Raw genomic sequence first — 27,562 nt, 5'->3', positions numbered from 1 at the left:
TTAATTTATTCATTTGCTAGATGTCTTCAGGTGATAAAAAAACATTGTGAATGGCAAATCAGATTTTCTTTGGTGAAATTTCTGGTCAAAACAAGAGATAATGCGCTGATCGAATCGGGGCTGCACACATTTCCTGTAATGCTTTGTTAAGAAGCCACGAATCATCAGATGTGAGATCTGCATTCAAGCTCATGCTGTCAGAGCAGCCTGAACTGGGAACTGAGGATAACCCAAGATGAGGAAATTCCTCCCCATAAAATTAATATGCTGTAAATGTCATTGTCTGCCCGCCTCTTCTTTCTACACTATGCCCATTGTTTCTTACTGTTGTGAAATATCATGTTAATACCATTTGCAGCTGACTTAAATTTCAGGAAACAACCTGCTTCAGTGTCATTAAAGAACTAGTTAATGGAGAGCTGGAGATAGGTCAAGTGTTAAAATATTTCAGTTCCAATTTGGGAAAAATGCAGTTAATATACCTGCAAAAATCACACTGAGCTCAAATGCTCAGTGAAAACAAGAGGTTTATAGCTGCATGTGAAGAAATGCACTGAGGAATAAAGCAAAGGCACCTGCTTGAGAGTATGTGTAGGGAATATAACTTCTGTGTGTCTGTAACAGCTCATACTATAGAGCAGACAGATCAGCTAAGCCATATGATGTAGGGATTGGAGGATAAAAGATGGTCTGAAGAACGGCTCTGCCAAATTAACTCAAAGCACTGCAACCAACACAGCTGGGTATGTAAGCCAAATGGTTGGAGATCTGGGTGCTATGATTTGTGACAGTGAGTCACTTGGTGAGATCAGATTTGTGGATCAAAAGCATACCTAAAAATATCAGTTCTTTAACCTTTTTCTGTCGTACAGTGAGTTTCATTTCATCCTTACACCCAAGAATTTTGAGATGTCTCTCTAGCTTTAAATCACACCGTTAGAAGTTGTTCTCATTTATTAAGGTAAATTACATAACTATGCCCTTTTTCTCCTTAATGGTAACTCAGCACAGGAGGTCAATGCACTGTGAAGTGCACCTGATCAGCTGTATCATGAGGATGCCCTCTCTGAGATCAAATCTTACAGAGGCAACAGGTTTTGCTTGCTTTTTTTTTAAGCTCGGGTGAGTACAATCCAGTTCAATGGATTTACAAAAGAACATTGAGGGATGAGTTTATGATTCCATAGGAGTTCAGAGAGCACAGAGCCAATGCACAAGAAGGCAGCGTGTGGAGACAGGAGTTGGACTTGATGATCCTTGTGGGTCCCTTCCAACTCAGTGAGTTCTATGAGCATATCAGCTGAGAGGACGATTCCTTGGTATTCTTGCCCATGCCTGCCACTAAAATCCAAGCTGCAATGGGGACAAATGCTATGAAACATATGGAGCAGAATGGAGAATTCAGATGCCCTTAGGAGATTCAAGGGGCTGTCAGGTATTGTCATCAGAGCCATGGAGACTCAGAATGGGGTCTGGTCTGAGGTAGGACCTGCCATTCTTGCCTGATAGATAAGGCAATGAAGAGAAGACCCAGAGGAGACCTGGAATCACACTGCACAAGGGATCTGTTTCACTTGTTTTCTCCACCTTCATGATTTCTGTGATCATTTCCAACACTGCAATCACCAGAATTCAGCATTTTTCTTTTAATCCTGAGCTTTGCTAACTGCTGTGTATTCAGGTGAATCAGAGAAGTCTCTATAGGGACAAATCCACACCAGGTAACATTAAATATCAGCCCTATGGGATGCCAGTAGGCCAATTTGGGCATCCACAAGGCACCACTAGTTTGCAAGGAGTTTTCAGGGCTTTATGATCAAGTGCCAGGTAAGACTTGAGAAGCTTACCCACCTGCAGTGTTGTTGAGTGTGAATAGGTTGGTGAACCAGGGAACAGCCCATACTGTCATCTATCAGCACTCAGAACTCCCGCAGAGGGGGCTCTTATAGGTAGTTTCTTCTGAAATGCTGATGTGTAGCAGAGCATGCAGAGTTGATCTTATCACTACAGAGGAATGAGGAAATAAACTTTCTTGAAAATACTGATTGAAATGATACAGCAAGATTATTTGGAGAAAAAAAAAAAAAAAAAGATAAAAGACGCAGCTTCACCCCTGCTTTAGAAAGTTTTGTTTCTATTTCTTTGTGATTTGTGTTTCAGACAGAGGATTACCTATCTGCTTATCACCCAAACTGCCATTTCTGCATGCTTTCACTAGATTTGGGTTTCTTCGTCTGTTATCACTCTCAAAAGAAGCATTGGTATGGCCTTACATAGCAGAGTCTGGAAAATACTGATTACTCAGACTTTTTCTCGCCCTCAAAGCAGTTATTTTCCTATGAGCAACATGTGGAAAACACAACTCAGAGGAAGAGTGAATGAAGGTCTTAATTTGGGTACTATTTCCCAGTCTCCTGTAAGCACCTTAGGTTGTATGCAGCTCTTTGCAGGAGAACCAAGGAAGAAACTGCTTGAAGATTGTATCCTGGAGGTGTAAAAAGCCTAATACAAAAGAGTCCTCCAAGGGACAGAAAATTAAAAATATGAACAACACAAATGGAATATGATCAATAGAAAATACAAAGAATCCAGGAATGAGCCACAGGACAAAACATGAAAGCAGAAAAGGCTGCAAGCCAGCTACAGCAGCAATTAGATCCCAGCTGACTGTATGGCACTGTAGCAAAAGTCTCTACAGACAGCCTGCCAGTGGTCAAGAGACTCAAAGGGTTCTTTCTTTTGCAGTCTTTCAGGTTAGATCTTTCAGATGTTTTGGAAAAAACACAGATTCTGTGAACCACAGCTTGAAGTCATCTGGATGATGGCTGCACATGCTGTCAGAAGATTAAAGGCAACCCCAGTTCTGTGATTTGATGAAGACAATCTGGTTTGGGTTCTCCATGACCTCTTTTTGGCAGCAAGATGAACTACACTGGCTACTTTGCAGTGGGCACGGCTCCATATTTTGTCTCAGCCAAGAGAAAAGGAGAAACTAACAAGTCCCACGTAAGACCATCTGGATGGTGCTCTCTCAAAGAGCACACCAAGGTCAGCACAAAGACATTACGAATGAAGTGCAAAGGTAAACATTTGTAAAACTGCATCCACATGGAAATTCGTACCCTTGGCAGTAGACAAACACATCTTTGGTTTGCTGAGAATCACAGATGCATCCAGGCTTGTTAGCTTCATCTTGTTGCATTGTACCCTTGCACAAAGTATTCACTCTTTTTTTCCATTCTTTGAGAGTCAGAAGGAAGGCCAAAAAAGGTGGCACGTAACAGGACTGTGAGAGGACACTCTCACTTAATTCAGAAACAGTCACAGTCAAAGTGGCATAAATGCTGCTTTCAACAGCTGTCACAGAGGTCCTTCTCTACTGATGAGTGGTCTATTTCATTGAATATTATTGGAAAAAGATGCATCTCTTATAAAAGAGGAGGGATTTTTCCCATCCATGACTAAAGTGCCCCACATGGGTGCTAGCCCACAGGAGAAAACTTCCTGCTGATCACATGAAGGGTTACATGTCAGTGGTTAAATCTGCAGTAAGGATGGAGTTTTAATGTCTCATTTGAAGGTGAGCATCTGCAGAAAGTGAGCTAGGAATGCATGACAGCACTGGTGCCCAAAGGTCAAGCCCTGACTCCCACCCATCATGGGGATACTGACCAAACTTACATCCATCCTTATGCTACTTGGCAGTTAAGTGAGAGGCAATTAGCTGAGAATGTTTCAGTGCATTATTTAGAAACTGTCACCAAAGTGCTTAATATAATTTCTGTTCAGAGTAGTTCTCTGCTTCTGGTCACCGGAGCATTTAACTGAGAATGCGTTCATAAGAAAAATTCAAGTAGGAGGGACTGTGAGGAGTAAGGAATTCCAATAAAGATTCATGCTGCAGCTAAAACCATCAACCAGGGTGTGCCAAAAGGGGTGGTTCTGCTAACTTTGTCCTTGACTGTGTTCTCACTCTGCTTCTGCTGCAGTAGTGAGACAGCAGCCAGGAGGTGAGCGTGTTCAGACTGCTGAGCTAGCAGAAACCCATTCCTGCAACCAATAACAAAAGGCTTTCCCTTAGATCAGCTGGATGAAGTCACCCAGTTTATGGCTGTCTGGTCGCAAGATGCAACCCTGGTGAAAGAGAAACAAGGGGATGGGACCATTTGTTTTCAAGGCATCTTGCTTCTAGGTAGATTGCAGATTGATTATAAAATGAAATCACATGAAGCAGCTTGCTCAGAATCACACGAGATTTGTATGTAGCTCAGCAGGGAACTGAACTAGTTTTCTAATGTTCAGAGCAGGATATCAGTCTTATCCTCACTGTGATACCTCTTCCATTCTTCCTGCTCACTCTGTGCATTGTCCAAGGGCTGCGTTCTTTTGCAGCCCATCTGTGTTTGCTTGGAACTGGACATGGTTCACTTGCACATACTGTCCAAATGCTCTGATTGGCCTGAGGGAGCAGATCTGGGAGCAAAGGGCTGTGGGAATAGCAGGTCACAGCTGGGTGAGGAGGGAGAGAACAGCAATGTTTTCTGGAAGTCGAATTTTTGTGGGTGTTGTCATCTTGTCTGGATTTCTTTGACATTTTTAAACATCCAGGTGGCCTCCAGAATCAACACCTCTCCCTTTCACTGGTATTCTGTGGACACTGGACTTCCAAACTCATGAATTGTTCCTAATATAATCTTGGCTCAAAGGCAAAAGTATCTTTCTGCTCTTCCCCAGCTTCAGTTTGAACAATGACCTTTCCAATTAGAACTTCCAACCATGTGTCTCCCAGTGGGACTTTAGAAAGGATTAGCATTGAATGGAAAGAGATTGTAGTAATAGTAGCAAATGCTGCAATTCACTGGACAGTCACCCAGTCAAAGACAGTGCCTGGGAAGCCTGTAACTACAGTACAAGCTACAAGGTGGAAGGGAAGGAAACAGGAAGAATAAGCAAAACTCATTAAAGAGAGGCAGCAAAGTTTATTTCCTTGATGGCTGAATCTTTGCTGTAGTCCTTATTTTGGTGAGACTGCCATCAGCTGATTATGTCTTGGCACACTGAGGCTCTGGAAGGTTTCCTTAGAGGCTTGGCCATTGTAGGTGCAGCAAAGTGAGAGAAACTGCAGCATGCTGGAGCTGTTCCTGCTCCAGGTCCATCCTTGCTGTTGGGGATAGGAATGAATCACACTGCTTTTAGTGGATAGGACAAAGAAAAGCTTTGTTACCAGTGGTATTAAGATTTTGAAGGCTGGGCTGAGAAGAATTTTGCTGATCTGGGGTGGGCATTGCAAGTGTCACTTATTATTTAAGCTGATACATGCTGTGAAACAATGAAGTGGATAGTTTAGAATCTAAATGTCTAAATAAGTAAGAAGCTGCACAGAACTGTGGTTAGGTGACATTTCATGTACTACAGTGTGAGATCATCATCATCAAGGCTCCCTATTTTCCTGCATATACAAAAAAAACCACAGATTCTGCAGTTCTTTGGGTACTAGATAGAATCCAATTCATGGATTCAAGCACTTGGTTTTGGTTTTTTTTGTTTTTGTTTTTGTTTTTGTTTTTGTTTTTTTCCACCTTATTTAGGCTATTAATTAAGGTAAAAGCATACACTTCCAAATGCTGTGAAAGCCATTCTTCAAATTACTCTCGCCTACAGAAAGCAGTCATTGGCCAAATCAAGTGACAGCAACCAGGCACCTGATCATATTTGCATGAGTTGTCAGTATGGTCAGCATATTTCACAATGCCTGGGAACATCTTTGTTTCCAACAATTGCAAAGGAGGAGGCCTGCACCTACCTCCAGAGTGACGCAGCTCTGCCTACAGATGTTCCTGAGACGTGGGTTCAGCAGCGCAACACTGACAGTGGATTCCTGAGAACAAATTGCAGAAGCCAGTGCACATGTGGAGACTTTGCCTAACCAAACTCTTCCCAGCTTTATAGACAGTCCGTCTTCACCAGTTCCCTGGAAATCACAAATGCAGAAAGATGCCTCTTCATCTTTTGAGAATTCATCATACAAAGTGCTACAACAGCTTAGAAAAAAAAAAGATCACATATTCTGTGTAAACAGTTACATACGTGTACGTATATAGTTACATAAGTTTTGGTATTAAGTATACATTTAGAAGATGAAAAACCACGTGCAAACATCTTTATTCGTCCCTGGAACAGATGTTCAGAAATTCTTATCTCCTACTCCATAGAGTCACAAGCTTTAACTGATGCTGTTGCTATCTGAAATCCTAATCCTTTGTGCAAGACAACACCACATTTTCTTCCCTCCCTCCTTGTAATTAAGTCTTTCTCAACTACCCAGGGTTGAAGAGTTCAAAACTGATCTCTGATTTATGGGTGCAGAATTATGAAGAACCCACACTCTAGCAGCTATCAGTAGTATGTGAGTACTTTGAAGGCCACTCATGATGCTCTACCCACGTCAAATGAGATACCCCAGGCAGTGCCTATTCTTTGTCTCAACTGCCTCACTGAGTGAGACTTGGCAAGCATAATACTCAGCGTAATGGTGAGCAAACATTACCATCTAATGGCTGCTAGTGTTAATTGCAACTATAATTTCTCTTTTAACAATGAAGGCACTTCCTTGTGTGAGTAATGATATGCTGAAAAAGGCAGCCGAACAATTGGAAAACAAACACAGGAAAGTAATAAAAGCAATGTTTATGATTTTGTTGTTTATATCAATATAGGAAATGTCATTTTGGGCAAGGCTTTACTTAGAAAACAAGAAGAATTGTATCCAAGGGTATTTAAATGCAACACATTTCAAACTTAGTACAGGAGAGCAAATGATCTGAGAAATACCTGTATACTAATGGTCATCCTTCACAGGTCTTGCCTCCAAAATAAATTTTAAAAATTATGTGGGCATTTATTTCCTATAGCCAGATAAGTAACACAACTGGGTCATAGACGTGGTTAGACATAGCTCAGCTGTGACAATTCAGGCTCTAAATGAAGCTATAAAGCCAACATGTCATCGTGCTGCTTGTGCTTGTATTTCCACATGCAGCTCTAACAAACCTTCCCACCACCGTCGAAGTATTCCAGCCTGTGTTAATGAGTCTGCTGTTGGCACTAACACACTTGCAGGATCTGCAAACACTTATTAAGGGTGAGACCAGGAACCACCAGAAGAGCTGGGCGCCAGGAGAGTCATGGATCCTCAATGATGCATACTTTGCTCAGGAAATTAAAGGTAATGAGTATTTGTCTCTTGTGCAGCTGCAGCATATTTAAAATATTTGTAGTTCAGATATTTTCTAGTTGTCTTCTCACATCCTCTTCCTCTTTCTTCTGAGAAATTGTTGTTTATCTATTTTAATTGCACTTCAAAAGCCCTGTACTTTGTCTAGTACTTATTGGTGTTCATTGACAGTCACCACAGACATAGAAACACTGTTTCACCCTAAACTGGAACAAAGCTGGATTTATGTTCCTCAGTCAGTAATATTATTTTTCTAGTAGAGCTACATAGCTGCTGTCTTTCCAACTTCACCAACTCAGTACGGATTATGTGGATTTGCACGTATGGATAAATCTCACTTGCTGGAAATCTGTTACAGCATTAAAAGATTCTTAAATCTCATCACCTCTCATATCTGCAGGCAAAGGATGACCTGCTATCTATTTTCAGACACCAACACGTTCCAAGTGACCACAGATTTCTTCATAACAGGCTCAGATGCTACAACTAGCGCTTTATGATGGCCTCCCCTCCACATGATGGTGCATCTGGAAGTGAAGGGTGAGAAATGCACGCATCTGCACTTGTACGTGTCACTGTCCTTACTCGGGCACTGTAACAGGCAAAATGCAGTTGACTCAGCAGCCCCCATCCTGCAGTGCAAGCTGTCTCGGGCACTACGAGTTCCTAAATGAAAGTCTGCGTAATTTGCCTTCTTGAATACTCATTTCTGTGCTGCAGAACGGGTCCAAGAGCTGCGAGACGTCACCACCCCACCCCACGCAATTGAATGAAGCGATCAAGATGGCGGCCGGAAGTGTCGTTCTTCCACTTCCGCCGCGCTCCGCCCCCACGATGCCGGGGCGGGGAGCATGGCGTCGCTGTCGCCGCAGGAAGTGGCGGAAGGCTTTGGAGAGCGGACTCGGCGAAGCGGAAGTCGCTGAGGTGGACGGGGGTGGCGGCAGCGAGCGACGATGAACAACAAATTCGACGCGTGAGTCGGCGGTGTGGCTCAGGCTCTGCCCGCGGCTTCCATCCGCGATGAGTCACGGCGCCGCGCGCAGCCCCTTTCCCATTCCCGGCCCGGCCCCGCGCCCTGGCGGAAGGCATCGCAGTGGGACGGGCCGGCCTTCTGGCCACGGTTCTCGCTCGGCTTTTCCTGCCCTCGGCAGGGAGTGGGGCAGGCCGGGAGCCCTGAGGCGTGCAGGGGGTGATGGCTGCCGCGCCTGGCTCGGGCTGTGGAGAGCCAGGGAAAGGGTCAGAAAGCTGCGGTGGGGTCTCTGTGGCTGCTGACTGCAGATCTGGGGGTCCACGCGGTGGGGTTTTTTTTTGCATTGGGTCTGTGGTCCGGTACAGAGTGCTTGAATTCGTTTGCATGTGCCTGAGGAGTCTGTGTGTGCTGTCAAGTGTAGATTTCTAACCACCGGTGGCACTGCTAGCGGGAGGAGTGTATAAATAGAGGCTGCTGCTGCTTGGCTTGAAACTAATCAGCTCCAAGAAATAACGCTCGCTGCCACTGTTCTTTTTCATTACCAGATTGAAAGATGATGATAGTGGAGACCATGACCAGAACGAGGAGAATAGCACACAGAAAGACAGTGAGAAGGAAAAGAATGATCGAGAGAAACCACAGAGTACCACCAAGAGGAAGGTAAGGTGCTGATGGCTGTGTTCCCTCACCGGGCATGAGGTGAGAGTTCTAGAGCTCTCAATTTAAGGATAAAGAAAATGTCTTGGAGGACTGTGGTCGTGTTATGTTGTTATTGTGGTGAAGATGGCAGAAGAACTGTGTTACTCTGGTTTTGAAGTTTCAGTTTGGAATGAAGGTGCATAATCTGGGTGGTGAGTGCTTCCTTCACAATTGTATCTAAGTGCAGCCAGGCTTTTGCTTAGATTAGAAAAAATGAAGCTTTATTTCCCTGATCCCTGAAAACAAAATTTGGAAGAGGATGTGGGGAAAGGAGTAATTGACAGAGGAGTGGTGGCCTTCAGCTGGCTTACAAGCTGTGTTTGTCCTGTTATTGACATTACTCTTAAGATCTCAGTGAGTGCAGTGTTCCTGTGTTGAGAAGGTGGATATGATTCTATGTTCCTATGATTCTGTGCTTATTTGTTATTGGTTTTTTTTTTTTGTTAAATCTTGTGCTTATGCTACTGTGTCTGAAGTAATGCAGTCATTGTAAATTTACCATAGACAATAATAGAATAGAGACTTAAGCTCTCTTTACTTCTGCAGCAATACCAAGTGGAAAAAAGCCCCAAAGCCCTCATCTTGTGTCATGTCAGTTTTGACTCCTGGATAATAACTTCTTGTTAACCTCTTTTCACACTCATTAGAAGACAGAATAATCCTCCCAGAGTGTTGGGGGTGTCGGTTGCTTGAGAGAGCTGCAGTCATCAATGAGTTGTAGTTGCTTTTGAATCATGGTTTAGTATAAATGAGTTTTATTCTTTGTAGGGAAGAATGACATTTTTTCTTCATTTGGAAAAAGATGTTGCCATTTTTAGTTTGTCATTTTCTCTTGAGATAGTCACAGTACGGAATTAAAAGGTAAACTTAATAATGCTGTTTTTGATTGTTACGTGGCTTGTTTTTATGTGACAATTCTTAGAGCTTAAGTTGTTATTTCCTTAACCATCCCCACTCAGCAAATTTCTAGTACTCTTTGAAATAACCAGCTGCTGTTAGCCTAATGGTCCATGTCAGACAACTAGCAGCAATGGCATTTTTCAGTGAAAATTACGGTTTGTTGTTTGTTTTACACCCTCTTAGGATGGGAACATGTGCATTTCTGATGCTGTGAATATATTTTTTTCCATTAGAAAATTAGCACATTAGAGATAAGCACTGTTTTTTGTTCTGCAGGCAGTTGTCCCGGGACCAGCTGAGCATCCCTTGCAGTATAATTACACTTTCTGGTACTCCAGACGAACACCTGGGAGGCCTACCAGCTCACAGAGTTATGAACAGAACATCAAACAGATTGGCACCTTTGCCTCGGTGAGTATATCTCTGTTGTGCTTGTATCATTTGGGCATGATGTAGTCATTGTGGCTGGCTTACTTTCTGCGCATTGACTGTATACACATGCATGCTGCACTTCTGCTGTTGAGAGCAGAGAACTTACAGGTGAGTTCTTGAACTGCCTACAGCAAATGGCATGTCCTAAGCAGTTCTCTTTTGCCCCATGCTAGACAGCTTGAATAATAATGGAAGAATGGTGAGAACTCTTGTAACTGTAACCTGCTAGGTGCAACGTAACTTGAGCAAGAGAACAGGTGAGCAAGAGAAACAGGTGAGCAAGAGAAGAAAGGAAGAGCTGTGAAGCAATGATTGTACAGCTATTTCCCCCTACCCCCCAAACACAAAGAGTGTTTCAAGAACATTTATCTGGTATGCTTGGTGTGTGAGCAGCTGTTGGCCTGGTGCCTACTGTTGCTGTGGAAGTGATAACTGAGGTGCAGTTAGGTGTTGCAGTGAAGTTGGTTGGAAGGCAAACTGCTCTTCCTTTACCTTTTTGCTGTTTGTGGTTGTTTATTCCTAGAATGAAGTAAGTACTAGAAGGGCAGTGTTGGGTTGTTTTATGGTACTGATAATGTAAAACCATTGTTAAGATCTTGAGATACACAAGAAAAATTGATTGATATTGTAGGCTGGAAATGCTAGAATTCAGGTAGGATGGAAGGAGGTTGGTCAGAAGATCTGTTTCCAAATTCTGTTAAAGAAAAGAAGGGAGAATAAGCTCTAGGAAGGAGTGTCTGATGTGAAGCCTGGGTTCACTTTGTCCTTTGCTTTTTCAATAGAAGGCTCTAACTCAAAGCTTTTAAATGCTAACCACTAGAGGGCAGGTGCACTCATTGTGAGAACTTACATCCAAATGCAGTATAGAAATTATCTTGCAGAAATAGATTTTCTGACCCCATCTCAGCCTTGATTCATAATTATATTGGCTATAAAAGCAAATTCCTGTGTGGATGGCAGAGATCAGAGTTTGAAGCAGAATTCCAAGTGCTGACCAAGTAATCGAGGTCTCTGATGAGTACTTGGGATGGTGTCTAACCCCTCCAGCTTCACTGCTGATCTGATTAATAGCTGTGGTCTTACTGAGTGGAGTCCTCTTAAAATGTGGTAATTAGTATAATCAATTCCAATGCCTTCTTTTAAAGATCCAGCCACTCTAAAATCCTTTTTCGTCTAGAGAATCTGAAAGAATAGATGTTTAATTTTTAAAAATTAAAAGTTCTGGCCAGGCTATCTGAAGTAGACACAGGGGGCGGCATGATGGAAAATGGTGTTTTTCTAGTGGCCGGAATGTCATAGCCGGCTGTAAAGGGAAATAAGAGGGATTTAAACAAAAGCTCTGAGTGGCGCCTAAAGATTTTAAAACAGCACCAGAATGTTTCTGTTGTCTTACAATTTGGATACAGTAAAAATCAATCCAAGATATGTCAGATTTGGAGGCTTCTGCAGTCTCCTTTAGCGCTGAGAACAGTGGTTGGTGCAGGAATGAGTTCTCTTGTAGTGCAAGGAGGCTTGGCTGTAGCTGTTGCACTTGATATATGTGCACTGATTTAAAGTTTGAGCATTAGAATCTGGCAACTGTTCTCTAGAGCAGAAGCTGTCTTAGCACAGACTGCACCAAATAATTTTTGCAGGCACTTGTTGAATGTTCCAGGTGGTCACTTGCTGATAGAGCCAATGAGAAGTAGGCACCCAAACTCTGATCCTATTGCTATCCTAATAAACACCCTCATGACAAGAAATAAAGAGAAAAGGGGAAGGTGTGTCTGGCTAGCTGTTGTAGAAAGGGCTCTGAACAGTTTGAGCAGCCTCACTGTGTGGTTCATGTCATTGCAGGTGGAGCAGTTCTGGAGGTTTTACAGTCACATGGTACGTCCTGGGGACCTGACAGGCCATAGTGACTTCCATCTTTTCAAAGAGGGCATCAAACCCATGTGGGAGGTGAGTTGGAACTCTCATGTCTGCCTTGATAATTCCCCAGAGAATGATGGAGGAAACCTTCTGTGAAGAAGAGACTCTTGTTGCTTAATGGCACTCTTGGATTCAGCTTTTTCTTCTGAATTTGCTGTAAACTTATTCTCCAAGCTCTGTTTTGTGGGACCTGATGGCTCTGTGATGTTCTGGCAGGGAAGAGGGCAGATGAAGGGAGTTTCTAGCTGTGCTTGCTGTGGGTCCAGAAGATACCTCTGGGTAGTGTTGCCTGCAGCTCAGTAAAAAGGGTAGCCCAGATAAGCTCTGTGCTCACTGCATACTAACTTTTACCCCTTATTATTCCTTTGTCCTATGGTGGCAGCGTGGAGCTTTCCTCTAAAAGGGACTGAACCTATCAATAAGGGAAGAACTAAGAAAATAAGAGGCAAGGAGATGCACATGCTTAAAAGCCTACAGCCGTACACAGAACAGGAAATGGAAAGAATACTTAGCCTTTTGTTCACCTTTTTTCTTTACGAAGCACTTGGTTTGCATGTGTTCATTTCTGTCCAAATCTGTATAAAGAGAGGAAAAAAAAATCTTTGCCCAACAAATCATTCTTCCAGTTCCTGGCTGGCTTCCAGCAATGACCAATACCATTTGCAATATGAGAATTTTATGTGTTGCTCTGCAGTACCTAATTATGCTGCTTGGTCCTGAGAAATTTATATGTGACCCTGGTTGGCAATTATTTTAAGCAAGGTGTTTTATAGCCAGTTACTGCAAATACAATTTATATAAAACGCTTAACCCTCTTTGGACTTCAGTCAGCTCTCGATCAGCTGCGCTGATAATGTGTCCACCAGAGAGTCCACAAGTTAATGATAGCAGAATTTCTGTAGAGAATTTCCCTGTAGCCATTTCAAGATGAGGACAGAGAGGCTCTTTTTATTTCTGCTCGGGTTGCCTTCTTGTACTTGTGGAAAACGGCCCTTGTTGCTTCCCTTCTCTTTGCTACTCTTTTTAGGGCTTTGTGTTCCTTCCTCTTTGAAAGTAAGCTTAATTACTGTAATTTCTGTGAGCATGTATACATATATGTAGTTCTGATCTTTTTTAGTATCCATCTGTGCCTTTTCTGGGTAAAGTCATAGCAGTAAGCATAATGTTCCCATGTGATTTTCTGGGCCGCGGATCATTATTATTCCGGTAAAGGGAAATGAAATGCTTGACTGAACCAAAGCTTGTTTAACCTGAAAGAAAACTAACAGTAACCGTAAAACACACAGTACAGCATCTGCTTCCCAATGACAATTCTCCTTCTAGCCTTGAACCTTCCTAAACAATGCTTAAGGTGTTTTGAGCTATACCAATTTATTTTCTTCCTGCTGTAAGTCGGTGTGGAGTGTTTGAGGAATTAAATCCAACATCCAAAGGCTGAACTCTGGGCAACTTAATTCTTAGAGTGGGGTGTCCACAACTTGGAAAACAAGGATGCTTAATCAGAAAGCACTTTGCATTTCATGGGAATGTACCACATTCCTAGAACTACTGCTGATTGGATTCTTCATCTTGCACGTTGCTGCTCTCATGCTTTGAGGTTTGTTCAGAGCTCACACCTTCCCCTTGAGTATGGGTTCTAACACTTACATGAAGACTGGGGGTCTGGTGAGTGCTGCTCTTGTGCTGACATTTTCCCATTTGCTCAGGATTGCTTCACTGGCATTTGCTTTCTCTGAGAGCACACAAATGCTTAGTTTTTCGAAGTTCTAAGGAAGCTTTATAGCTTCCTTTAGCTTTATAGCTAAAATAAAGTTAATTTTGTTCCATTAAGATGGATTGGGCTGTCTTGCCTAGCACCTTTGAAGTGTAACTTAGTTTGGCAAAGGGGATTGCTAATTATTTGGCCAGGGATGTTCTGTGTAATACCCTTCTCTACGAACTCTTTTCTTCTCTGTTTCTGTCCTCGACCTCTGTTCATTCCCTTCCTAACGGCCACCTCCTCTTAGACTTATTCCTACTTCTCAGTTGTGGGCTTTGGATGGAGTTTGTTTCCCTTTAAGAGTTTCCAGCTACAAGGAAATGCCACAGTGAGAATTCTGCACAAAGGAAGAACTGCTGTTTGATGTGCTTGTGTGTTCTGTGAAGCAGGGCAGTCCATAGTAGTTTTCAGTTCAACATACAGAATTGCAGTTTTGAGGTGATGGGTTAGGCACTTAGCATAAATTTTTCCTCTCCTTTCTCCCAATTTTTGTGTATTTCCTTGGCTCAGCACAGTTCATCTGTATCTGTGATGATGACAGTGGCTTTCAGAGAAAGGGCATTCTGTGTTAGCTTGCTATGTGAGCTCATTCCTGGAAATGCTGAAGGAAAGTGTGTTCCTACTTTCCCCTTACTTTTAAACATGATTTTTTCAAACTGTTTCCCTGCCTTCCATGTTCTGTGATAAGGGATTTTTCCTCTTCTAATGAGGAGAGCTACGTATACAAGGGATAAAACAAAGGTGGAATTAGGCTAGAGTTTGGAATAGTTTTAGGGTTCTTGCCTCCGATTCTGTGTGCAGATGGACAGGTTGTTGTAGTCGTCACGAGTGGGATCAAAATACTGAAGGTTCAAGCCTTCAGTGTATAGTGTCCTCTGGAATGTTGAGAGTCATTGTTTCAAATACTTGGTATTCAAAGTAAGTGGCATTCTTCTTTCTCCACTTGTATGGGGGAGCAGTGAAATGCTTTTGCTTTGAAATACCTCCAAATATCCTGGTGCTCCACCCAATATCTGCTACTGTCTATGGCTTCGCTGTCTTGTGGGAAGCAGAAAAATTACTAGAAGAAAACAAATTGATTTCTTGCACATCTTCCTAGGATGATGCCAACAAAAATGGTGGTAAATGGATTATCCGTCTGCGAAAGGGCTTAGCGTCACGATGTTGGGAGAATCTCATTCTGGCCATGCTTGGAGAACAGTTTATGGTGGGCGAAGAAATCTGTGGGGCAGTCGTCTCTGTCCGATTCCAGGTAAGCCGTTCTGAGAGCTGGCATATGCTTCCATTTGGCAGGGCTGCAGAAAATGCCATCTGCTTACCCCTTCCTTACGTGCAATTCTGTAGGAGGACATTATCTCGATATGGAACAAGACAGCCAGCGACCAGGCCACGACAGCCCGGATACGCGACACGTTACGAAGAGTGCTCAACCTACCTCCCAACACCATCATGGAATATAAAACACACACCGATAGCATCAAGTACGTATGGTGGCAGGGGGAGGGCCTGCTGCAGGTTGCATGCGTGCTCGAGCAATTTAATGCAGATCACAGGAATGGAGAGAACTGCTCGTGTGCATCGGGGCTGTTCGGTGCGAACAGTAAGACAAACAGCGGCGATTGTTGCCAGTGTGCTTTGAAAGCTAAATGTCTGTGTCATTATTGTGCTGTTATTAGGTTCGTTCTGTTCTAATAGTGTTCTTTTTGAAGTGTATAGTGCTGGGCTTTGTTAGCAATCCACCCAGCCTGTCACTTGGGAGATGGCTGCCCGAAGTGGGACTGTGGCTTCATATATTCAGACACAAGATTGCAGTGTAGGGGGGAGATGTGAGATCATTAGAATAAATAGAGATTCAAGGGAATAAAGTGCGGAAGCTAACAGGGATTTATAGTGCCATTAGACTTATAAATGTTCTTGGGAAAGAGCTGTGTGAATTTACAGTGCTGTACAAATGATTTCTAATCATAATAAACGTCGTATATTAAGTCTTCCAGGCCCTGGTGACAGAGGGTCTTTAACAAGACTAGAAGATCATGGTACACAGAGAGGACAACTGTATTTTTAAATAAGCCTATTATAGCTTACCATACCAGGCCATTCAGGGTGACTTTTATTTCCCATAGTGTGACAGAGAATTGCATGTGCAAGTATTGGTTAGAGTGAATCACTTAGCTTTTTTTTTTTTTTTTCCTGACATATGTTATGAACCAATACACCAATTAGATCATATTGATTAAATTAACACTTGGAAGAAGTGAAACAAATTAATAAGATAATGAGCTTTTTTCTAGTCCAAACCTTAATCAGGGTCCAAGTACCTTTCATGACTTCTTTTCATTGTGCTGGCTTGTCCTTTCTGCATAAACACCATCTCTTTGGTGTGCTGGCAGAGAATTTGGTGAGCTCAGTCCTGCTTTTAGGAGAAATATGACTACTAGTAGCACCTGATTTGGGGTGTGAGTCACTAGCAATAATACATGAGTCTGTTTAAACTGCCTTTAGGCATCTAGTGCTCCACATGGCCCTCCTGCCTGTGTGTGTGGGAAGGAGAAGGAGAGGGGAAATTATTGTTCTTAAACCCTGCCTTTTTCCAGTATGCTTTGGTGTTTTTGAAAGTTCCTACTTACGTTGAAATCTTGTGATTTTTGCCAGTAACATTTCTCATGTGCTTCTTGCCAGGAGAGGGCACTATCAACTCTCTACCTGTGTTATGAGGTAGCAAAGTGCTCGTGTGGACATTTTCCAGGATATTTTGCTTGTGTTCTGCAGTAGAAGACTGCAAGCTGGTACTGCGGCTTTCTGATGTGAGGAAGGAGATTGTTCTGTTCTCCCAGACTCTGTAAGGAAAGCTGTATCCCAAGCCTGTGTTGCAGCTGTGATATTTGTTTGTGTAGCAAGTTGAGACAGGAAGTGATGTGGCCTTTCCTTTATAAGCTATCCCCATCAGCACTTCCTAGGTCACAGTGCTGCTGTTGCAATGTTTGTGTCTGGTTTTGCTCAGGCAGGCATCAGTCCTGGAGTGATGGTGCATCCGGTGTCACGGTCTTATTTCCCTACTGTAGTCTATCAGACCGTGTTGGCTGTCCTCTCTTTCTCTGTAGCATAGGTTTCATTTTATTCTTCTGATGTATGGTGCAAGAGGAGCTTGTCCAAGAATAACAGGTGTTTGAGGAATCAAATTTAGTGGTTCAGATTACAGTTGGGAGCAGTTGTTAAATAGAACCAGGCTGGCTTGTCTCCCACATACCCTTCTGTGGGTAGGAGTGGTTGTCAGAAGTTGGTTTGGTGTCCTAGTGGAGTAGGTCTGAGCAATTAACCTTCCATCATGTAGGGTGTCATGAAACTTTTTTTTTTTTTTCCATTGCTTTGCTTGAGCTGCAGCACTCTGCTTTTAGTGCAGTCCAACATTTCCTTCTAATGGTGCTGGTGTAAATCCAGACCAGAGCTGCTTGTCATTGGAGTTTCTGTGTAGTGGTGCGTGGACTGACTTATTGTGCTTTTCTTGCTCAGTATCAGTGCTAGCACGGAGGAGTTGCAGGCAGCAAGCTGCAGGGAGGTGATGGTGCCTGCTTTGTTGACAGAGAAGAGCAGGACAGCCCCAGCTTTCAGGCTGACTCCGCTTGGCTAAGCTTCGTGTCATTAAGGATTTCTCACTAATGAAGAATCTCTTGTGTAACTAGTTCTATCCTCCATAAAGTCTGGCTCCTTTTCCTCGGCCATCTATCAAGCCCTGTTGAAATACTGTCCGTCATGAATAAACTCCACTTATGCTGTGCATGTACCATGTGATTTATGGCTCGAGAGGGCTTTCTAGCCAGCGCTCAGTATTCACACTCTGGCTGTGTTTTATGAAAGGCTCTAATGGAAGAGCCATGCTGTAGGCTTTGTCAGGACTGCCTTTCTGGGGGAGCTTGTGGCATTTTTCATTTGTATGGGCCGCATCTCTCCTCTAGAGCTCTGCTCGTGTGCAGGGTTTGATTGGCATTGATTGTGCTTTGGGAAAGGGAGCATGCTTAGCAAGAAAAGAACAGGCGTTTCTCAAAACCTTGACTTTCAGGTAGTGAATTGACCTGGATTAGCTTTTGACACACTGTAAATGAACACTTTGGTAGAAATTGGTAGCGTGCCCCTCACTGTGGAAGCTGAGCACTGTGTTTCAGGTTTTATATATTCCCTTTGTGATACTGCACTTCATATTAACTTGTTTTTAGACACCATTTTTCATGAGTTGTCAGTGAGGCTGCAGCCTCCTTTGTTTCAGAAGGTGGTGGCACTGCCAGGCTGCTTTTGAAAAGTATCTGTTGCTTCACAGTTATTCCAAAGAGCTCTTCTGCATTCTGTCCCTTCAGCTCACAGTGGTGGGACTTGTGCATTTAGCTAGATAAGCAGATCTTTCATTGCAGTATTCACATATTCATCCTTTCTCTTGCTTGCTATATTGACAAGCTGCCTAAATCCCTGCAAGTGGAAGGGTCGGCCTAGTCTGTATTAATTACCAATCTTACTGGAAGAGCTCGAGCATTCTCTTGTACTCTTCTTAATTCCAGAGGATTTATAGTACCTTAGACGTTACAGTGCTCACTCAGTAACTGATAACACCACATTTTGTGAGCTGCCTTCTTTCAGTAGCTGGGAAGAGATTGCTTCTCTTTGTTCCTTCCCAGAGGTGCACTCACCTGAAGCAGACAGTGTAAAAGGTTCTGTCATCAGTGTTCTTACCTTGGAAGTGATGTGGCTCAGCACTGACATTGGGTTATGGGCAGCAGCACTCTGTGTGGTTTGGAATTAAGGAAAAACAAATCTTTTTAGAACGTATGCTCTGTGGTTTGTGGTGTGTTTTCTTGCGCGTTGTTTTTTGTTTTGCTTTTGAAAAGCACATCTCCTGCCCTGTCTGGGGTTTTCAGCCTTACTTTTCTTTGCTGATACCTATGTGGTCAATGACCATCTCCTGTGCTGAGAGCTCCCACCCGCAGCACCATCCAGGATGCCCATGAGAGCTGAACAGCATTGCTTCATGTGACAGGAGAGACCAGGCATTCACTGTGCAGCTGTACTGTGAGCTTCCACTGAGCTGAGTGGTCTGGAAATATTTTGGTTGCTGTGTGACTTTATGGATCGTCCTGTCAGCTCAAAAGCAAGGCTACTTTTTTTTTTTTTTTTTTTTTTTTTTTTTCCTGAAAACAAAGCTTCAGTTATTTGTAAGTGCCTGCTGCAGTGAGAGCTGAGCAGGGTATAAAACTCTCTGTTCCTTTCAAAGTCACTACTGATAACTAATGGGATGGCTCGAGTAAATGAGAAGAATAGTTGATCTTAATAGGGCTGGCACTGGGTTCATTTCACTGCAGGCAGTTGGAGGAAATGGCCTTGGACAATATTTTAGTTAGGAAGCAAGCAGATAATCCTAGGGAGGGAATAAGAGTAAGAAGAATGCAGGAACAAGGTTATTGTGTTTTAAAGATTAAAAAAAAAGAAAAGAAAAGAAAGGAAAGGAAATAAAGTGGGGGTGGAGTAGGCAGTGCAGTCTTGAATTCGAGGGAGATGTGACAGAAGAAATCCTCAGGGGAAGTGGTAAATGTGTGGCCAGATGAGTGTTTCTGAAGCAGTAAGATGGTGATGGTGTGCTGGTGAGAAGTCTCCTTGTTACATAAACTTCACGTTTTTGTAGCACTAGGTTCCATTTGCTTGCTAATTTCCAGGAACATTAGGAGTTGATACTCTTCAGTGGTGCTGTCCTATTTGTGTCATCTTTGTCTTCAGCTGTACCTTGTCTGAAGTTGCTCAGTTTGCAAATGGGCCCCATGCACACTGATGGAGTAATCAGTGTTGATGGAGTAATGGGTTGTCTTGGATCTTGCCAGCTCTAGAGGGCTGTGTTGCTTCACTCTCATTCCATCAAGTCAAAGAACAGGAATAAAAGACAAAAAAGAGCGGTGAGGTTCCAGATCTGATAGCTGTCCTCTTCTCCTGAGGCTCTGCAGTGCTGGCTTAATCCATTTATCACTCCATTCTCCAATTCCAGTAACCTTTCTTGGTGCTGCAAGTTAAGAGCACTTCCGTAGACTCGGGCTTTGAAGTGATGGATTCACTGCCTTTTTCTTTGTCAATTCTTCAGAAGCATCTGTGACTGTGTAAAAGGCTCCCATATCTTGGTGCCCTGTCTTTTAGCAAAGAAGCTGCTGTAATCCACTTCATGTTTCTTTTCAAGGAGGTCAGTTCAGATATGTTGATTCCATAGTTGTGATGGCTTCCCCACTGGCCTTAGCTGTGGATGCTGCCTGTTAAACGAAAGGATTATTTCAAGCTACAAGAATATCCTAGATATTTATTTTTTTAAAAGCTGTTGGCCTGTGGGCTTATCACAGAGCTCCTGGTTGGCTTTGGATAAATCCTTTAAGCACTTTGCTAGAGTGTGGGGAGCACCAGAAGAGTCAGTGCTGCTCTTGGCACCATGTATGCAGTGCGCAGTGAGCAGTGGCCGTGCTGGCAGGTTGCATGCAGACTGGTGGAAGGCACAGACCTCGGTGAGTGCTGTGAGACAGCATGTGCTGTGAGCTCTCTATCTCCTTTTTTATTTTATCTGGGGAAGGAGATGGTAGGGAAGCAGAGCCATGTTGAAAAATACCGAAGGGGAACTGCTGGGATTTTGAGAAAACAACTGGTGCTGCTTTCACAGTTTAGATTTAGAAAGTCCCTTGAAGCAGCTGTGGTTGTTCTTCCCGTTTTTGTTGAAGTCTGTGATGGTGGCTTCTTTTTGCATTTATTTTTTTTTTTCTTCAACTTGAAAGGGAGCTCTGCTTGCATCCTGACCCTGGGAGTGAGGGAGACAGTGGGAAACTTCAACAGTTGTGGGTCAGGAATGAGTGTGGAGGAGCAGCTCTGGCTGGCTTTATTTAGCCTGCTAATGTTTCCATTTCCCATCTGTTCAGTGGGAATAACCTAAGTGTTGGGGATCAATTCACTGAGTATCTGATTGTCACACAGACAGTATAGCACTAAGGTACTAAAAATGTCTATACATAAAAATAACCTCTTAGACTCTCTGGCACTGTGCCCTTGGCACATCACAGGTCATAAAGATTCTGCCAGACAAAATTAACTGGCAGCCTCGTTCAGTACGAAATGGAGAGCAGTTTGCTCTGCTAGCACAGTTTAGGTACATTAGAGCAGACACATCTTGGTGGATTTTTTCAGTCAAGTCAGCAGATAGTTGGATTAATTAGCAGTATAATATGTATGAAGGTCTTCGCTTAAAAATTCTTGGCTGGAAGATCCTTTTCTCTGTGTGTGAGGAGGGCTTGGCAGCTGAAGGACTGTGTGTGTGATGTTATGAGATGTTGGAACTGAGAACTCCTTGGTTTGAAAGGGTAGTACATTATTGATTATGTAGGCAGATAATCTGCTCTCGTGTCCCTTCTGTGGAGAGGACAGAAGCTGTGGGTTTGAGGGGGACTGCAGGAGAGCAAAGAGATGTAATTATTGGTAGTAGAAATGTGGTAGGAGTAGAAGGAATGGGAGACTGAAGGGAGGATATGAAGATAGAGACAGGAATGAGGCTGGAGATGTGGGTAGCTTTCCAACTTGTATTCAGTAGTTGGGAAGGATTGTGGCTGCAAGTTTGTCTTCACCCAACTTTCTTCTGGAGAGTACCTGCAGCCTCTGGTGCTGTGCACTGGCTGGGTGACAGGCAATCTTCTGTGGCCTTTCAGGGTACTCTGTGTTGGCTTTATCAGGGGAGACTTGGAGGAAACGCACCCATTTAGGAGCCTGTGCTGATGCCTTGTTTAGAATGAGCCACCGGTGGGTTTGTCTCTGACAAAGCTGTGTATCAAGCTGGATTGCAGATCTGACCTCAGCAATCATCTGTGGCAATCATCTGTGAGAACTCTTAGCAAGACCTTGTGCTAACTTACCCTTTATTCTGCCTTGCACTTTCCCAACTGAGTGCTGAGGGAAGACTGATGTGCTAGTGAACCCCAGCTGTCTGGAGAGCTGTCCTTGCAGCATTTACAGCACCTTTGCTGTCTGCTTTTTCTCTTCATGTTTTCTTTGCTTCTAAGTGTCTGAGTGTCAGCTCAGAGATTAGATGTAGCTCTGGGACTCCTGTGGATGACTGTTACTTGTCCATCCTAGTCATGATCAGGAAGATTTTTGTGCTCCTGGGGATTCTCAAAAGGTGAATTCTGATCCCTTTCAAAGAGGGATTTGCCATCCTGCTTTACGGGAAGGTAGTGTCACAAATTCCAAGGTAGACATCGTGGTAACAAGCTTCTTGCTCCTGTTTGCTGTGTCCCCAGCAAGCCTGCCTGCTTGTGATGTAGTCTTTCACAGTACCCATGACATTCACTCTGCTGGTACATTCTCTGTTTATTTGGGCCTTTGCTGGGAAAGAGCATGTGACAGCTGAGCTGCTTTTGCAAATGCTGATGAGGAGCTTGACTGTGAGGCACGGGTAGCAGCCAGGCTGAGGGTCCATTTCAGGCACAGATGCTAACTGCTGTGGAATTTCCATCTCTGTACTCTCCTGTCTGTTGCAGTGGCCTGATGAGGCAGTGCAGGAAACAGGATGTGAGGTGTGGCTGGCACTTAGCAGCTAAACTCAGCAAGACCGCCTGGGTTTATGGCTGACCTGCGTTCCCTTTAGGGTCCCTCTGGCTCTGTGGAACTTTGGATTGGTGAATGGCTTGGCATGTGCTGTAGCCTCCAGCACTGTTCAGCTGCGTATGAAAAACGATGAGGTCCTTTGATGTCTCTGATCCTGGAAGATAGTAGTCATGCTCACATTAACCTCAGCATCGTTTCTTTATTTCCCTGAGAGGGGCTTTCAGAATGGTGCCTTTGTAAAACAGACAGCAATTTTTCAGTCTGCTAACTTTGTACGTCAGTAACATTCTCCACCAGGGAATGCAGCGCTAGGCCTGTCCCTCCAACTTGTTTGAAAACGTTTTCATTTCTGATAGCTCTGGCGTTTTTACTGGGCTGTTATTAACGGTGCAGGTTTACAATAGGAAGTGAGATTTTCTGTAAACAATTGGATTCTGCTGCCTGATTGAGGACTGGCCTATTAACTGAGCCATACAGCATTAAAAGAAGACCCTATTGTAGGGATTACTGCAGAGATGTGGTGAAGCTCGAGGCCAGAAGCTAGCTGAGTTTAACCTGCCAAGGAATGTGATAATCCTCTAGAAATACAAAACACTGGCTATTTTATTAGCGATAGGAAATGGATATTCCATTTGTGACTGGGAAGGTCATACCTGTCTCTGGGTATTAATGTGCCTATATCGCCAGCAGCCAGTGGGAACGCTTCGTGTCTGTGCAGAACGTAAAAGCTGCCTTGCGCTGTCAGATGTTTGGCTGGGTTTTAAGGATGCTTCTATCCACTAGGGCTATCAGAGAATATTGCCTTGCTCTCTGAAGACGAGTGCCTTTCAAACGCCATTGAATGTTTCTGCTCTTGTTTAAAGTTAAGAAGCCTTTGATCTGAAGTGCTGTTTTTTTGTTTTTTGTTTCATTTTTTTTTTTCCCTCTGGCTTGCCAGGGCCTGGGAGGAGTTTCATGGCCTGGTGAACAGCAGTGGCCGCTGATCGAACGCTCCCCCCCCTCTGTCACACCCAGGGTAGGGCCTCATCTTTCTTCCTATGTGACTTCATGGCATACCTCTCAGCTTCCATCCCTCTTCCCACGGTCTGGCACGTTTTCCTCTTGCCTTGTAGGCCAGGTGGTGGTTCCACCGCTGGCTTTTTCCCAAAGATCAAAAACCTGTGGTTGTTGTTGTGGTGCATTTTTTGTGACCAAAGGCACCAACGTTCACAGTGGTCTGCATTCACTCAGCACTTTCTGTTGCAGTGCTGTGTGCTGCTTTGTTAATGTGTCCTTCTACTGTGCAAGCCAGTTGTATCCCAGACCTGGTTCTAGGAGGCTGAGAGGTATGTCTTCAGCTTGGGTCTGCTGCCTAGGGTTGTCTGTTAGCAGCTATGAAGTGGTAAATGAGTGCTGAGCACATCCGTGCAATGGATGCTGAGAGAGGTGCCTAGAGCTTGGCATACATGCCTTTGCTCTTGTCAGTAGGCTGGGGCAGAATAAATTAGTCTGTCAATAAAAGCTTGTTCAGGAAGGACACAGTAGCTACTGTATTTAGAAATAAGAATAATGCTGTGGCCCAAGGGATGAAACTGCCTGCTACTTCTGGTAATGGCAACCAGCCATGTGCAGAGAAAATAGGCAAGGTGAGCTCAGTGCTGTTGTGATTGTTTTTTCCCCTCTAGGGCCCAGTTTCCTGACAGCAGGCACTTTCTCTAAAAAGGGCTTGCATGAGGCCTTGTGATGGGGGCTGTGTTTGGTTGTAGCCAAGTGGGGTTGCTGTGTTGCCAAGCGCCAGGGCAGAGGAACCCACTGAGAGAAGCACATCTATTGTCTGAATCCCACCTTGTAATGGGATATAGCTGCTGCAACACAGCTGAGCTCTGGAGAGCTGCTGGGAGTCCTGCTGCTCCCAAACCACCTTCCACAGTTTTGGACAAGCAGTGCTTTCATAGTTTGCTCTGAAGTCTTTCCTTCCTCACGGATCTGGGCTTTTGTGAGGATCAATGTTTACAAAATATTTCACAAGCACTTAGCAGTATTTTTATTGTTAGAGGACGTTCAGGTGACCTTCCAGAAGAGAAAACCACCTCACTTCATTAAATACCAGTCTCAGAAGGCAGTATGTGTGCCAAGTGGATAGAAAGACAGTGACAGATTTGATTTAGTTCTCCACTATATTGAGTTACCTGTGCTAACCAGGGAGAACAGTGGTGAGTAGAGGGATGGGGGCATTGTGATAATGGTGAGAAAACAAAAGATGGAAAAACTGTTCAAGAGCTAACCAGAGTGTGCCATCCTCCTGGGGTAGATGGCACAGGTGAAAGTACACTGTGGGATGAAAAGTCATACTGCTATTGCAAATTAACTGGAATTCAGTTAATGAATTCTGAATCGTGTTCCCAGATGGCAGCACAGCCTGCTTTGTTTGCAAGTACAAAGGTGAACCCCAGTCTTCTACAGATAGCCTCCAGCATGGTTTTTGCTGTCAAGTAAAAGTAGAATAACTTGGTTAACTCTCCTGAAGAGTATTTTTGACTTCCTTCTGCTCCTCCAGCTTGCCTCCTGGAGCTGCTCCAGCATGCACTGTGATGTTACAGCTGCCACGTGGCTCTTAGCAGTGCACAAACCTAGCTCAAGGCTTTAAACAGGGTTTTACAGTCCTGCAAAGCACCTTGCTTCTGAAGCTATGAGCTGCCTTCACTCTTCAACAAAGCTGTGCCAGTTTGGTGCAATGTGTGCTCAGGCATCCTTGGGTGGTCGGTTTGGGCAACTTACTGTCCTGCCCTGGTTAGGGGAAGGCACCAAACCCATTCTCCCAAAATAATCATCATCTCCTTTAATTCCATTTGGATAAGAAAGGAAACAAACTAAAACAAACCAATACCTTTCTATTGATGAGTAAATATGCTTTGCCTATTGCTGCTGCTCACAGGCTAGCAGTAAGCAGATACAAATTTCTGTAATCTGCCCCATCTTCAATCACTGCTGCGTCCTGCAAGACTACACAAATGAAGGTGGTGGACCAGCACTCCTTTGTTGGTAGCCCCATGGCTGTACTCATGTGGGTAAAAGCTGCTGAGGAGACTCTCCTATTTAAATTTAGGGGAACTGTCATTTTCAGATTAAATAGTCCTTTGGTCTCTCCTGCCTTAAAAGAGTGAACTTATTGATAATGAGAACAAAATATACTGGACCTGGAGGTCCATGAGGATAAATATTTGAGAAGAAGGAGATCTTGCAATTTAAATCCCAGAATCTGTCAGGGAGGTGTGCAGTGCCTACTGTATGCTTTGACAACAAGAGGTAATACCTTTTTCTTCCCAGTGAGTGATGATGAAGCAAGATCTCCTTGTGTTCTGGAGCAGCAGGTTGGCTCAGGTGGAAAGTCTCTAGTTAGGAAGCAGATCTGCTAAGGAGATTTAACAAGCGTTGGTTTGGGTGACAGGCTGGGTTGGCAACACTGATAGCCATGGTGGGTGGGATCATGGGGTGCTGGGATCTGAACAGTGCACATATTTAACCTCTTTCTTTCCTCTGTTTTCCAGGGATAATTCAAGCTTTCGAAACACAAAAATCACATTGTGAGAACAAGAGTTGGCACTAAGCTCCTCTCTCCGTGTTGACAGCACTGAGAGGTTTCCACCAGTGCTCTCTGACCTCTGAAGGGACTCATGGGCCACTCTCGCACTCCTTCTCGGAGGAAGGATCCATCTGAAGCCCTCCAGCAGTGGTGATGATAGAGGCTGATTTTGTCATACACAAACTTTTTTAGCAGCGGGGCGGGAGGCCAACCTTTCGATTAGCAGTGTGCCCTTGGGGCCGCATCTTGCAGCACTTTCCTCTCTTTCTGTACATGGCATGCAGGATCTCTGGGATTCTGCCTTGATGTCAGAGTCTTTCGCTGAGGGATACCAGTATTATAAATCTCTCTGCAGCTGGGAGGAGCTTCCCAGTTGAGAGTCAGCCCCATGGTTTTCAAATGCCCACTTTCAGCTCTGCCAATAAATTATTGGGTCTCTTTGTTTCTTTCAGTCTTTTTTTTCTTCTGCTTTGTCTAAAATAGTGACGTGGTACTTCTCTAGCCTGCAGTGAAGCCCTAGGGCTGTTTCTGATAGCTCCATCTTTCCCTCAGCTAGCCACCTCCATGACCCTTAGCCCTGCAGCAGCAAAGCACTCCGAATGCCAGGGTGGTCAAACTTCATTGTACTGGGGGAGTTTTGTGGACACGCAGTAGTGCAATGGTTCATTTGAAGAATTAGATGATTACTTTGTCTTTGCTTCTTCATATTCCCTGGTTAGCAGTGCCTTGCACCCAGCCTTCCATGTTTGGGAGAGGGCTGCAAGCTGCCTATAAACTAGGACAAAGAGGTATTTGGTGTCACTTGATTGCTGTACTCCAGCCATCTCACTGGAGAACCATCAGGAGTGGGTGAATGTGGGGCTGTGCATGCTTTTGTAGGCAGCTGGGCTGGGGTGTGCTGTTGTTTGTGAGTCTCCAGCCATCTGCGAAATGGACTCCAGTGGCTGTAGTGAAAGAGGGTGATGGCCTGGACTGCTGCTTGGAGCTGCATGGAAGCTGTGACCCCCTGTCTCCTGTGCTCTGGGGTAAGGCTGGACTGATGTGTTGCTGCTTGGGAAGCCAGCATGGCTGCAATTCAGATGCCACGGAAACAATAGGAGCTAATTATTTCCTCTGATTCTGCTTGACTACAACACTAATTGTACTCATTAACAGCTTTAGCCTTTCCCCTCTTCCTTAGGGAATCGCACAATTGCCTTTCATTTTTAATAGAGCCTTTGCATGGGCCTGAGGGGGAGGCTGCGGCCAGAGCTGGGGCACACCTCCTGCCCTATGCTCTCTGCACAATCCCCCAGGAGAAGGGGCTCTGGGACCTGCAGAACCAGCAGCCTGTGTCTGGGACAAGTTCTGGCCTTGGGGCCTGGGAGACCTTCAGCCTCATGTCTTCAAATTGCAAATTCCATGTTATTATTGAAGTCTAGACTGAAAGCAGCCAGGACCAGCAGAGAAGACAGCCTGAAATAATTCAATCTTCTGAAGGGCTTGTTTTCCGCA

At 44.1% G+C, this 27,562-nt stretch overlaps 1 protein-coding gene across 3 annotated transcripts; it reads left to right on the top strand.

The window, feature by feature from the left end:
• The first annotated feature begins 8,069 nt into the window (after nt 1–8,069).
• EIF4E2 (eukaryotic translation initiation factor 4E family member 2) lies at nt 8,070–26,519 on the top strand. Of its 3 annotated transcripts, none has more exons than XM_052686048.1 (8): nt 8,070–8,207; nt 8,750–8,864; nt 10,080–10,214; nt 12,072–12,176; nt 15,005–15,157; nt 15,250–15,386; nt 23,444–23,521; nt 26,034–26,519. In XM_052686048.1, exons 1-7 carry the CDS (start codon nt 8,188–8,190, stop codon nt 23,487–23,489), a joined length of 711 nt encoding a protein of 236 aa, XP_052542008.1. In that variant the 5' UTR covers nt 8,070–8,187; the 3' UTR covers nt 23,490–23,521; nt 26,034–26,519. The 3 variants fall into 3 exon arrangements, with proteins under 3 accessions (XP_052542008.1, XP_052542007.1, XP_052542006.1); XM_052686046.1 differs by lacking the exon at nt 8,070–8,207 and adding an exon at nt 8,352–8,470; XM_052686047.1 differs by lacking the exons at nt 8,070–8,207; nt 23,444–23,521 and adding an exon at nt 8,351–8,470.
• Nucleotides 26,520–27,562: the final 1,043 nt, after the last annotated feature.

Source organism: Tympanuchus pallidicinctus, unplaced genomic scaffold (genome assembly GCF_026119805.1).
Source record: "Tympanuchus pallidicinctus isolate F22 unplaced genomic scaffold, pur_lepc_1.0 scaffold22, whole genome shotgun sequence".
NCBI classification, from domain to species: Eukaryota; Metazoa; Chordata; class Aves; order Galliformes; family Phasianidae; genus Tympanuchus; species Tympanuchus pallidicinctus.
This window is presented reverse-complemented; position numbering and strand designations above follow the sequence as displayed.

Excerpts from the sequence above, each read along its gene's own strand:
- EIF4E2 (XM_052686046.1), top strand. The coding sequence starts at position 8,427 with ATGGCTGCCGCGCCTGGCTCGGGCTGTGGAGAGCCAGGGAAAGG. Across the intron at positions 8,865-10,079 it reads AGAGTACCACCAAGAGGAAG|GCAGTTGTCCCGGGACCAGC; the intron begins GTAAGGTGCTGA and ends TTTGTTCTGCAG. Across the intron at positions 15,158-15,249 it reads TCGTCTCTGTCCGATTCCAG|GAGGACATTATCTCGATATG; the intron begins GTAAGCCGTTCT and ends GCAATTCTGTAG.